The sequence below is a fragment of the Sturnus vulgaris genome, chromosome 19 (genome assembly GCF_052056855.1).
Source record: "Sturnus vulgaris isolate bStuVul1 chromosome 19, bStuVul1.hap1, whole genome shotgun sequence".
In the NCBI taxonomy this organism is placed as follows: domain Eukaryota; kingdom Metazoa; phylum Chordata; class Aves; order Passeriformes; family Sturnidae; genus Sturnus; species Sturnus vulgaris.
In genome coordinates, this window is record NC_142261.1 from 744,977 (window position 1) to 758,457 (window position 13,481).

The 13,481-nt window shown below is 43.9% G+C and overlaps 1 protein-coding gene across 1 annotated transcript in view; it reads left to right on the top strand.

Moving 5' to 3' along the window:
- Window positions 1-410: 410 nt before the first annotated feature.
- TMEM132D (transmembrane protein 132D) overlaps window positions 411-13,481 on the top strand; it is a 196,019-nt gene continuing 182,948 nt past the window's right edge. The window contains exon 1 of the mRNA XM_014887575.2: window positions 411-792. Within this exon, the coding sequence (XP_014743061.2) occupies window positions 687-792 (106 nt within the window). The 5' untranslated portion in view covers window positions 411-686. The remainder of the gene's footprint in view (window positions 793-13,481) is intronic.

Consider the following 13,481-nt stretch of genomic DNA (forward strand, 5'->3'; position numbering starts at 1 on the left):
GGCGGCGGCGGCGGCTCGGGCCGGTTCCGGAGCGGGATGCGGCGGGGCCGGCGCGGGCGGGCGGGCCGGGCCGCGGGGGCGGGAGGTGCGCGCCGGCCGCCGCCGCCGGCCCCGGCAGCGCTGAGCGCCTCGCCCGCCGCCACCTTCGCCCTGTGAGCTCCCTCCCGTGCAGAAAGTCACACTGGTCAATGAGGAAATCGAGAACTTGAAAGAAAAAAAAAAAAAAGGGAAAGGAGAAAAAAAAAAAAAAAAAAAAAAAAGAGCGCGCAACAGCGAGCCGTGCGTGTGCGGATGATTTCGGGGCTGATCAGCATCACCGACGGGAAAACTTTGGTGCCGCCCGGGCAGCGGCCGCGCCGTTCCGCCGGGATGCGGGCGCCGGCCCCGTGAAGCGCATCCCGGCGGCGGCGGGAGGGCAGCGCTGCCCCGAGCCCGGCACGGACACCGCGCCGAGCTCCAGGCTAAACTGACTCCGCTCCTTGGCATTTACTGCGGACACAGAGCGCTGCTTTTTCACGGCATCGCCTGTTTTGAAGAAAGGAGGGAGGAAGGAGGAGGGTTAACACTAAAGGACTAAGTCTTGTCTGCGAAGGAAATCCCTTGTGCGCTTTCCAGATGACCTTTTCTGAAAATGTAGCCTCTCCAGCTGACCGGCTTTGATTTTGACTACCAAGTGAGTGAAACTGATGCCTAAGTGCTGCACAAACCGTAGGATGTGTGCTTCCGGGATTAGCAATATGGGGCATCTGTTGTCGCCTCTCCTCTTGAGCCTGGCAGCAGTTTTTTCCAAAGGTAAGTCTCAATCTCTTCTGTTTCGCCGCATCTTGTGTGTTATTTTGCACAGCCAGCCTCTGTCCCCTGTCCCTCTAATGCCTTCAGTGGCGATAACCCACGATTCAAAAGGGAAAGACTCGCGAGGAGCCGTGTGCTGGCCAAAAACCACAGAGGATGTGATGGCAAAGCGTGTGTGGAAGGATCTTCCCTTGGCTGACCACGACAGTCTGGCAGTTTCCCGAGGCATTTGTCACCTCCTCGCTGTCCTTTTGATCGGGTAGAAGATGCTGCTGCTGAGTTTAGCTGGAAGCTAAGGGTTTGTGATATGGAAATCTGAAATCCCCAGAGGTACAAGCTGTTGGAGTTGCCTGCCCCACCGTCACCTTCTATGCCGTTTTTCAGGTTAAAAATCGCGTGTGTCAGACTGACTGGCAGTGCTTTACTGGACCAGAGAAACAGGCACTTAGTGGAACATGCAAACGCTTTGATGAGATGCTGTAGCAGTATCTGATACCCTGCACGTTGAACAGAGTTGGGGTGTCCTGGTGGCATCACTTCAGACAACTCCGTGATTCCTTTAGGAGCCCTCCAGCTTGTTTACAGTTCCAGTCAGAAAAGCAGCACACAGACAGTGCTTGTATTTCTGTGTGCATTTAAAGCTTCCTCGGAACTTAAAAGTTTTCATCGGTGGCCTCAGCCAAAAAGTGAATGCACTTTTAATGCACTTAATTTAGATGATTCTGAGCATTCCTGTGAAATATAAATTAGAAGAAGTATACATTTCTACCGAGCAGATACTGTGCGTCAGCAGTTATATTTTGGCAGGAAAACAAAGTTTTCACGTGGTTTAGTCTTCAGAGGGGAATAAGAGCAAATGCATTTAACTGTGATTTTGCAAAAATACTGATAAAGAGTCCTGCTTATAAATAGCCCTGTTAAAAAAAGGTATTAGTTATTCCCAATACCCTTTTACACTTCCAGAGATCAGCACTTTTCTTTTTCATTAAGTGAGTTATTTTTACTAATTAGTTTGTAGCCAGAACTGAACTTAATGGCAGAAGGTAGAATATATAGGTATGTATTTCTGGGGTGGTTCCCTGTATCAAATTCCATTCTCCTCCTTTTTTCCTTAGAACAGGTAAAGAAAGAAAGGAACAAAATTGTAAGTCTTCTCAAATGCTCCCTAAATGCAGTGCCTACATAAATTCGTTCTAAAGTTGCAATTGGAAATGCATTAGCAGCAGGGATTAGAAGTCAGAGTCTTTTCAAGAGATTGCTTCATTCACATTGCACACCAGTAGCTTGTGATTGCCCAGCTAGGCTGTAAATGATGTATTTTATTATAAGCAATATCATCAGTGCTTTGGATGGGCTCACAGTGCAGTAAGAGTATGAACTTCTTCATTCCCTGGCTTTCACCATGTTTCAGTTTGCTGCCCTAACACTGCATTCCCATAGTGTTGGACTGAGATTGCAGTTTATTCCAGGACTGGAAGAAATGGCATTTCATTTTTAAAGAACATGAACATTAGCAGCATTTCTTTTATTGCCAACTCAGCAATTACAGCGTTCATATGTGATTTCATTCTGAAATGTTACTTAGATCTCTTCTGAAAGATGTACCAGGAGAAATTGCTTCACCAAAGGGGTTGTGAAGCCGTGGCACAGCTGCCCAGGGCAGTGGAGTCCCCATCCCTGGAGGGATGGAAGAGGCTCTAGGTGTGGTGCTGTAGGTGTGATGCTGTAGGTGTGGTGCTGTAGGTGTGGTGCTGTAGGGGTGGTGCTCTAGGTGTGATGCTGTAGGGGTGGTGCTGTAGGGGTGCTGTAGGTGTGCTGTAGGGGTGGTGCTCTAGATGTGGTGCTCTAGGTGTGATGCTGTAGGGGTGGTGCTGTAGGTGTGATGCTCTAGGTGTGATGCTCTAGGTGTGGTGCTGTAGGTGTGGTGCTCTAGGTAGGTGGTGCTGTAGGTGCCCAGGGATGTGTCAGGGGTGAACGGGCAGTGCTGGGTTAGCAGTGCCATTCAGTGGTCTCAGGGTCTTTCCAGCCTAAGGAATTCTGTGATTCCACGACATCAGACACACGAGATCCCAGCAGCATCACTGGTATTAGCTGTGCTATTGATCTTGCACTCATCCAAGACACTGCTGCTGTGTGAGTGCCAGGCCTTTGCTCTTCAGTAATACAGGTATTTATGTTTAATGCAATTGTTTATTTTTTCTTTGGTAACAGACCCCATCTGCAGTGCTATGCCTTGCACTGGAAAGAGCAGAGTGTTCCAGAGATTTATAGTACAAACTTCACAGTGTAAAAGCTTGATTCCCACTCCCCTCCACATAGTAAGATGAACAGACAGAAAATAAATCAGGCATGATTACTACTACAGGGCATGTTTCTTTCATGCTTTTCTGTTGCTAATAGAAAAACTCTCTCATTTATGACACGATGACAAAGTTTTCCTAAAGAGATACAAAAGCTTTTAACATGCAACAGCAATCAGCTGTCTATTGTGCATAGGGCTGCTGCTTATTACTCACAACCATGGCAACACACCTTGTACTGCACGGTTTCCAAATCTTTCAGGTAATAATGTTGAAGACTTGAGAATACTATTGCGATTTGTATCTTGTAAAATGCAGAGCTCCAGCCTGAGAAATGAAATGCTGTTTTCAAGAATGAGCTGAAGATCCTAGCAGGCCAGCTTGCCAGTGATGGTATAATGCCTGTGTGTTAATGCACTGTCAGTGTAATAACACGTGGATGTGGCAGGGCAGAGGTGCTGTGCTCTGTAACTCTTCTTCTGGGGCAGCTCCATTTCACAGCTGAGTTTTCTTCAGTCAGTGCTAGGAGGCCAATGCTTGCCCTCTGTCAGTTCAGCATTTTGCTGTTCCTTATCAAAGGTGAGAAGTTCTTGGGAAATTTTCAGTCGAAAAAGAGCCAGGTCCAGCTGAGGTTAATGAAAACAGACTATATACAACAGGGACAATAATGTAGGCATTTTGTTCTCTTATTTAAATGGAAAGTCGTCAGCTCCACTGGAGTACAATAAAAACTTCAAGACTTTATTTGAACTCCAGGTTCCATGCCTGGCTCAAGTCTAGAATGAAAACAGCATCTCCCATAAGATGCCAAACACTTTTGAGATGTATATTGTGAGATTAAAGATTGAGGGGCCTTTTTCATTATGAATGTCTCCAAATAAAAGCAGATTTCATTGATTTCAAATTTCAAGTTTGACAGTAAAACCCCAAGTGAATATTTTAGTGACTTGTTCTGCTTGTGTTCTGCTGAGCATTTTGTGTCATCCTGGGCAGAAATCTTCCTGCAAGTTGCTCACTAATGATATCTCAGGCCATAGAGCTGCTGGTTTGATTTTCTTTTTCTCTCAATTTTTTTGAAATGGAGGCTTGGCAAGTTATTAGGCAGGATTTCCTTGTATCCCCTCAGGGTGTTCCCCATTGCTAGAGATGTGCAGAGCACATGTGCAGTGATGCAAATCTCTTCTTACAGCAAAGTGAGCGTGGGGAAAGGAGGAAACCACTCCCCCAAATGTCTAGTTTGGGTTCATTTCTCTAGTATATTAGTAATGGGATATAATTTTGTACATGGGAATAAAATCAAAGATTGTTTGATTTGATTTGTGAGATGCATTTTTTCCCACTCCTTCTTTGTGGTGGCTAGACAGGAGTTCAGGGTTGAATTACAGTTCATGTTGACAGACTGTGATTGTGATGGTGAGGGACACATTCTTTTTTCTCAAAGTAACAGTGCTGGTGTTGTTGTGGACAGAGCACCCCCAGCATCTGTAGCTCCAGCTGTGCAGTTGGTGTGGATGGGAAAATGGAGCTTGCAGAAAGTACAGGTGTGGTCAGCAGGAGCTTCTCCTGTGAGCTCTGCCTACAGGCAAAAACCCCCAAAATAAAGTCAATCTTTCCAGCTTTAAGTTCAAGCAGTTTCCTTAAACCCCACGTTGTTGTGCTTTGTCCCAGCTGCATTGAACTTGAAGTTGTTTGAGACATTATAAAAGGGAAGGGGAACATAATTTTCACTTTTTCACTCTTGCTGTGCTTCTTGCCACAGAGTACTTGTGGGAAAAGCCCCATTCTGATTCCTTTTCTTTCAATAAAAATAATAAATTCAGGCTAAACAAAAAAATTGCACAGCTAGACCCATGTTTTATTTGTCAGCTGGAATACTGGCTTAATGTGATTTGGTTTCTAATATTTCCCTGTAATGTTCTCATTTTTTACTTCTGTCTTTTCTTTTATTAGTTCCTTAGGACTGGCAGGCTCTGTGACACCAACCAATGTTTTAGATATTAATAAAAGCAGCTTTATTCAATAAAGATCAGTTTTATTTAATAAAGGAGAGAATCGAAAGATAATCTGATTTTTCATGCTGCATTCACATTAAATCAAGCTCTGAGGTGGTTGTGGATGCCAAGTCTAGTGGCAGTCTGTCACGGGTCCTGGGATACATAAACATGACTGCAGACAGATTGATTGCAGGGAAGCTGAGATTCATCACAAGTTTGGTTTATAAAGTGGTACATTAAATTACTTGATTCTCACCAGTCTTTGTAGTATTGCCTGCTGCATTATTAATGGCGGCTCCAAATGAAGTGGATTTTAAGTAGTTCTGAGACATGTAGATAACACTAATTATCATGAGCACTTTAAAGTACATATTTGAGGATGTTAGGCTACTTCAGCCTGGGGTTGAAATGTGGGCACAGTTAACTGGAGGATGAGGATTGGCCTCTTCATGTCCCTGATTTCTTCTTTTTTTGAACAGACTCAATTCGGTGTAAGGTGTTGGTCTGATGGCCCCACAAAGCCAAGGCTTTGAAACTCTTCATCTTCCAAAGCACACTGATTGATTTGTGTGGTATCAGTGCAAACTTTAACTTTAGTGGACCCAGAGGAGGGTGTAACCCCCAGCCCTGCCATGGGAGTTACACCCAGCTCTTGATCCTGAGCCCACTGCAGCCACGACAGGGGATTTCAGTGCCTTCAGCAGCCTGGAATTCAGAGCAGACAGAGTTTTCTGGAGTGGTGTTTTTCAGCCTGTAGCCCACACACCAGTGGTGATTCATAGAACATCTGAGCAGTGTTGTGAAACCAGAGCCAGAAACCTTCTGTGAGCAAGCGAGAAAAAACCGAGGGGAGGAAGTGGAAGTAACAAGGCTGCATTCAGCCTGCATCCCAGTTTGTGTCTGCTTGTAAACAAAGCCCTTTGTGACAATACCAGGGCACTGTGGAAGATGCTCTGCATTTCTTTCAGGAGGTTAGGTGGCTCTTTTCCTTACAGGGCTGAGAAAATCCCATGTAGTGAGACGAAGTGTGGTAGTTGGAGGTGTTGCTGTGAGCTGTTGGGTGTCACCTCGGTGCTCCAGCCACAGGCACTGCTGCTGTGAGTGTTTGTGATCCTCTGCAGCAGAGGTTGGCTTCAATGTGCCCTGAGCAGTGGCTCAGTGGAGCAGAGGAGAACCCTGCCACTCACTTCTGGCATCTGCACTCTGGGGTCAATGAACTGCCTCAGAGCTTCTGCTCTGCACACAGAGGATGCTGCTTTGTTCTCACACCCTCACTGCTGGGATTTTTTAATCAAGGTTTCCAGAAAAGTTCCTTGGGGGAGTTTTCTGTGCTGCAGACAATTGTCTCCCTGGAAGTGGCTCAGCAAAATGCACTTTGGCTTCTTGTACAAGCAGTGGATAAAAGGTTGGTAGAGGACTCATTGATGTTGCCACATTTCCCCGGATTTACAAAACAGAAGGCTTCTTTCCTCCTCCTGTAGTCACTTCACCTTCTCACAGGCCCATCTGGCTCTGTTTTTAAAGTTACTTTGAATTGATTTGGTCTGTTTAGTTTTTTGGGGTTTTATTTGCAAATAAAGACTTTTGGCTAAAGCATTTCAGAAATTTACTGTGGTAATGGTTTGTAAGCAAAAAGACCCACATCTGAAAAGGACCATGTAGATTCTGAACTGTCAGAAGGGGAAGGATATTGAATAATGTAGCTCTTACAAAAACAAGAGAAGAAATCAGTTAGCTGGGCATGTATAAAAAATACAGCAGGGCTAATAATAACAAGTGCCACAAGCAGAGGTATAGGAAGATGTCAACACACTCTTTACCCTTGGGGACACAGCTTGGGGATGGAGTGAGGAACACCAGGAGCTGCTCTCCAGCTGAACCACGATGCTCCACATCTTGTCTTTTGATGTGTTTGCTTTCAAGAGAGGCAGACTGTGGAGCAGACAGTCTGCAGATCTCTTGCTGAGGAGCGAGGCAGATGTCCAGATAATCACACAGATGAGTCTGCATGTCCTGCATGCTAAAAAAAATCCTCCAAGTCACAGAGTGTAGTCTCATCTAATGCTGAATGGTCTCAAAATCTTGAATTCTGTGGGCCCTCAACATCACTTGCATTTCATTTATATTTTTAAAAGTGTAGTTTTATGTCTTCAGTTTACATTATGCAAATTCATTGTGCAAGAGGAGGAACCCAAAGCTGGCAGAGGTAACTAGTCAGTGGTGTCTCTAAATATTGATCTAATCCACAGTACAGAGAAGGAAAAATCCCAATTAATCTTCAATCCACTCACCAAAGATTCTGGATTAGCACATAATTGTATCCTCCATTTTCTGCTGAGCCATGGTGACTCACTCTACTTCATGAAAGCAATGGTGATTTGCATCTACTTACATTTGAAATATCTGTATTTATCCTTTAGTGTTGCATCTCTGTCCTAATGCAATCAGCCTTGCTTGGTTAATTTTGATTTGCTGGTACACATGGGGTTGTTATCTTTCTTGTCTGTGTGTGTCAGATTCCTCCTTTTAACTTGCTGCTTTGCTGCTAGCAGTGGGGCATTGTCAGGTTTTCCTGCTCTGAAGGAGGGCTTGATGTTCTTTCTGTAGATTGTGTTTTGAGCTACTGTTGAAAGAACTACTCAGACCTGCAAAACTTTGCAGTGTGATAAACCTGTAAATACACCATGTACCTGCAGTCACACTCCTGTCATCCTTATCTTGTTCTCAGAAGCGAAGATAGGCTGTGTTTTGCCCGGGGTCACACGTTTGTGGCTGTAGAGATGAAGAAGGATCTCTTCATGTGTCCACAGGACTTGGGGCAGGGCTGAGCTCTGACTGTGCCCAGCAGAGGAGAAGCTGAGCACACGCTGCAAGTTCATTTCCACACGTGGTGCAGAGTCCAGGGAATAGCTGGACACTCATTTTCCCTGCGTTGGTTGTGTTTAGGATGTGTCTAACCCAGAGGCAGGGGCTCTGTGAGGTGCTGTGCTCACGCACGGGATCAGAAGATGTTCTGGGGTGTCACAGCAAGGCCATTCCCAGATGGCACTGATGAGTTCCTCTGTCCCCACTCGCAGAATTCTGCTGAAATGCCAACTGCCCAGCAGCCCTGCGAGTCAGGGTGTGAAAGATGGGGGTTTAAAATGTAGTGGACGCTTCTCAAAATCTTACTTGAGTTGTGCTGTCCCTCTGCATGACCGGGATGGTTCCCCCTCAGTGAATAAAAGCAGTGTGCTGTTTGTAAAGCCCACTGTGCTGTGCACATCTCACTGGGGTTCCCCACTTCGTGCTCCCTTTGTGTTCCACGTCCTTTTCCATATTTTGGGCTTGGGAGCTAGCCTGGCTTTGCTGTGCTCGGCTGTGTCCCCTGCAGCACTGTCTGACAGGAGATGATTTCTTGCATACTGAACACTTGTGCACAGTGGGATCCTGTTCTGTGCTCCTGACTCTTTGACACCATCTGCCCAGCAAAGTGCTTTTAATGGGTTTCCACTGAGCCAGGCTGTACTACAGCCCTGGCAGCATGCTCGGCATTTTTTAAAAATAAACAAAATCTCTTCAGACAAGCCACACGTGAACATTGGCATCTCCAACAAAATTGAGGATTTCATACTGTTTGATATTTTGTGGAGCAGAAATGTCTCTGTTTGATAGGCTCTAAAGTGGGAAAATGATAGCTTGGAATGGCCCTCTAATAGCACTGGTTTATTTTTTAAAACGACCTTATAAAGCATTATTTTCCATCCCATTTTTTAAAGTCAGGTATTATTATCCTTTTACAAAAATGCAATCGTTTTACCTTGTTAGAGTTCTGTTCTTTATGAGAGCAGGGGAATGTAGTGGTTCATGATGGTGATTTAGGAGTGAGGGTACCCGTTGGCTTTCTGTAACCTTTGAAAAATCACTCCAGGTCCCTGCTTTCCCTTTTTTTAAACTGTCTTGTCTGCTCAGAATACAAGGTGTTCAGAGCAGGATCTGGTTTAATTGCAGCTGTACAGCATCTGCTGTACATTTTACCACATGAAAATGAATTTCTAGCATCTGTTTTAAAAATTAGAATGTGACATTCTGATTGCTGGACAACATGAACTGCTCAGAGGCCTGTAAGAATAGAAGAGTGGGGTAAGGAAAAAAATAAAAATATCATGAAAGCATCTGTGTGGTTAAAATATTCTAAGAGATTGAGTAGATGCCATTCCCTGATGTTACAATTAATATGCTACCTAAGCCTTTGCAAACAGCAGCATGAGAAAGGGAACATAAAAAGCTTTTTATAAGAAGATGTCATAAAGATGTTTTTGTATTTATTTCTGTTGTAATCCATGTTAATAAACTACTAAGGAAAATATTTTCAATGTCTGTATTAACAATGCAACAAACCCCTTATGAAAAAATAGGTCTTTTGACAGATGGTGCAGATCTTAGAAATACTTCATTCCTTCTTTGCCCCTTCCAGTCTTTGGGGTTTATTTTAAGCTCCTTCAGTTGGGTAAGTTGTGAACATAGTGGGCAGTGGTGGTAATGAGATGGTGAAAGAAACTGTTGGCTGGTCCCTGTGTTCCTGATGGGACATGGAAATTGAAAGAGTCAAAATAAATGGATTCTTCTGAGCTGCCTTGTATGAGCACACAGAGAATCAGACACAATCCTGTTCGTTAGCATTTAGGGTTTTTTTCTAAATTACGTGAAGTCTGACCTGGATCCAATTTCAGGTTAGAAAGAATATAAAGAAAATATCACTGAATTCCCTTGACAAAGAGGTGGCATTTCCCCATTGCTGTCCAACAGGATGATGTTTTGAGTGCTATCTCAGTGCTGCTTTGTTGTTGTTAATTATTCATTTGTGTAAAGCTAACTAAGGTGAATACTTAAGAGCTGTGATGTTCCACAGGAGTTTGCTGCTGCTGTTACCTTTTTTTCCCCATTTGTCCTGTCATAACTTTGGATATTGCTGAAGATGTTCCCTGCTGTTTCAGCTGCAGCAGTTTCCAATACAAATATCAGCACAACTGGGTCTTTGCTTGCCTTTTTATTTAGCCTCTTTATCTGAGCAGCAGTGGATCAGAGTAATGGTACAATAATCACTGGTGAAGCATGTATTTGTTTGTTTTCATTCTATTTCTATGCAGTCATGTGCTCCTTCCATCCTTTCATCTGTTCCTATCAGAATTAGGAGTTTGGTTTGGATCAGACACTGAAGAAAGACAAATGCTTGTGAGTGGAGAATACTAAATATAGCAGGCCTTTGTTCCTGTATTTATAGTTTGGTGCTTAGAATGTCTGCGTGTGCATTATAGGTTCTCATCAAATAATCAAATTGCATCAATAATAAAAAATGAGGGTTCATGAAGAGATTCTCTTCAGCTGCTCTCCTTTCAGCAGCTCCAGAAAAGAAGGATGACTTTGGCAGCATATCTGCAGTGCTGCCAGCTCTGGCCTTTGGCAGCCCAAGTGAGGAGCAGTGAATTCACATTTAGGTGCAGAGGGGAGCATTCCCAGACCTGCCAGGATTTGAGCTGTTGCAGAAGGTCAGATGATAATTCCTCAGATAGTTAACTCTCCTAACCCTCAGTTCTTTATGGTCTACAAGTTGTTGGGAGACAGTGAAGATCCAGGGGTGAAGAAGAGTCCCTCCCAAATGCTGAAATAACCCTGCATGGTGCTGTTTGGTGTAAGAGGGCTTTCCCAGTGTCTCAGTTCATCCTGTGAGTGCTGAAATCATCCTTTTTTTCATTACAAGTACATTCTCATTTGTTTTCTGCCTGAGAAGAGCAGCCCTGTAACCCTCCCATCTGTGGTGACTCTGCACTGTTCCCTCAGCCCCTTTTGGGCTCTCTTTGACTCGTTGCAGATCAGTTTGTCACAAGAACTACACATTCTCCCACTTGTTCTGTCTTCTCCCTACAAACAGGCACTATCAAAGTCTCCCCTGCAGCCTGTGGAATTGCTGTGGCATTTTTCTTCTGACATCTGTCTTGGGAAGAGCTGATCTTTGTATTCCTTCGAGTCTAAATCTGACCAAGCCTCAGCAATTGGTACTTCAGTGCCTCGTCATTTTCTTCTCCAATTTCTGAATAAATGTTTCTCTCAGACACTCAGCAACTGAATCCCTCCATAACTCCTGCACTTTCTCTTGCCCCCTTATTTATAGGTCAGTGCTGCCACTGTTCTCCTTCCAATACCAAGTCTTGTTTTCAGCAGTGGGATAAAAGAAGGAATCACAGAGGAAAACAGACCATATATAATCTTAGATTTAGGATGACATTGAACTTTAGTACTGACCTATACGAGTTATCAGAAAATAATTGAAACTCTAGGCTGGGAGCCCAGAAAATTAAGATTGAGGGCAAACAAGAAGAGATTTATGGAAGTTGGAAGACAAGAAGAAGAAATAAAGATGGAACTCTGTGTTGTGCTACTACTCTGCAGAGTAAGAGCTGATAGTGAAGGTGGGATGGTGAAAGGTGCACCATAAAGAACTTCAGAGTAGCTGTGCTCTGTGGGCTTCTCAAAAAAAAACCAATTTAAATTAAGAAGACACAATCCCTTCTTTACACTTCAGTGTCAGGCTAAGACAATATTAAACTACCATAAATTTTCATGGAATAAATAAATCTTAATTCTGCTTATGCTGAATGCAAGCTGCAGCAGCCAAGACAGAGTTTTGCTTATTTTCTCAATAATCTCATGTGAAATGGTTTATTTCACCCACCTGAAAAGAAAATCTGAACAACTGATGCTCAATTACTCCTTTGCATTGTAGTTGGAAATAACCCCTTTTGTTTTTGCAGTAAAATATTCTCCCATGCATGCAAGCTTCATCATTCTCACATCTTTTACAGTAGTGAAAAGTCTCTCTGCACATTCCAGCCTTTGCATAATGGAAGCTCTCACACTTTGCAAATACTCTCAGTGTCTTCCCTTGACCTGCTGGCCAGGGGTGATGCTGGCAAGGTTTTTGTTTGGTTCTCAGCTCTCCAGCAGAACTTGCCTTTTGCCCTGCACGAGGAGGCATCAGCTGGGAGCAGGGAAATGCTGCATTGTGTGCTCCTGGAGATGCCACACAGCTCCAGAGAAGGAAATAATGAAAGCTCACAGCATTGCTGCGAGAACTGGGCTAAGTGCTGTGAAAACACAGCTGGGAACAGTGAGCCTTCACGAGTCAAGGTCTAACTTCACGGGAACAACGCTGATGATTTTTGTAATTTGGCTGTAGAAAATGCATCTGACAGACCTTTCCTGGAAATTAAAAAACTCTACAGGGAGAGTGCAGGTGCAGTAGTTGACCATTGGTGCTTTGCTGGATTTTGTGTGCTGGATTTTGTTCACTTTAATCTAGACTGTAAGCTGTAAACAGAAAAAAAAAAAAAATCAGAATGATTCTTTCCTGGGCTGATTTTGATGTGCAAAGGAGCAGGGATGGCAGAGCTGCTCAGTGGCAGAGGCAGCCTCAGCTGGGGCTGCTGCAGTCTCTTTCCTTGTGCCATTGGCATTTCTGCAGTTGAGTAATGAGCCATGCAGAGAGCTCACAGAGACAGCTGAAAACTAATATTTTTTCCTCATTTATAGAGGTTGGGGTTTTTGTTTGCAGGCACCAGCTCCAGTAATGCTGCAGTTGCCTACTGAGGTGGTCGAGCTCCTTGATCTGATGGAAAACTAACGGACCAAAAAGAAAAGCTTTCCAACAGAGATGGGACTGTGAATAATCTCACCCCGAGGCCTCACACTCACCAGATCTCACATGAAAAAGGGCTGAGTGCCTTCATAGGCTGCAATTAATGCTTGCTTTTTGTAGCATCAGACTGTACATCCAGTGATCTGTTCCCATTCTCATTTCCTTGCAGAAAATATCATGATTATAGAACCAGGTCATGTTCAACCTGAGCTGTTGTTCAAGCACAGAAACCAGGCAAAATGGAAAGGAGCTTGACAGTGATCACTTGGTATATTTATAATTATATTTATAATTGCCATTTGCAGCTGCTAGGCCTCAGCAAACTAAAATCTCACTGCAGCTATGAAACAGAGACACTTCTAAACAATAGAATGGTAAGAATTTTAATTATAAGATAAGCCATGAAAGTTAGGTAATTCTATATAACAAACAGGATCAGTGCCTTCTTCCTCATTAATTGCTTTTCATGGTATAGTTGAAATTTTTGATGGGGAGGGAAAGCCTCTCTCTGTTGTTGATAGTGTGGTGGTCACTGCACTTTATAGTTCTTGGATGCAGCTTCAGGATTCCAACCCTAAGTGGGACCTACTTAGGGTAAGCTGAGCATTTTGATGGGTGAGTTGAAAGATCTTGGACATGATCTTTGTATTCTTAATCCAGGCAAACTAATTCAGAGGAGCTGAATTGTGTAGCACTGGTGACACAGGATGTTAATAAAGA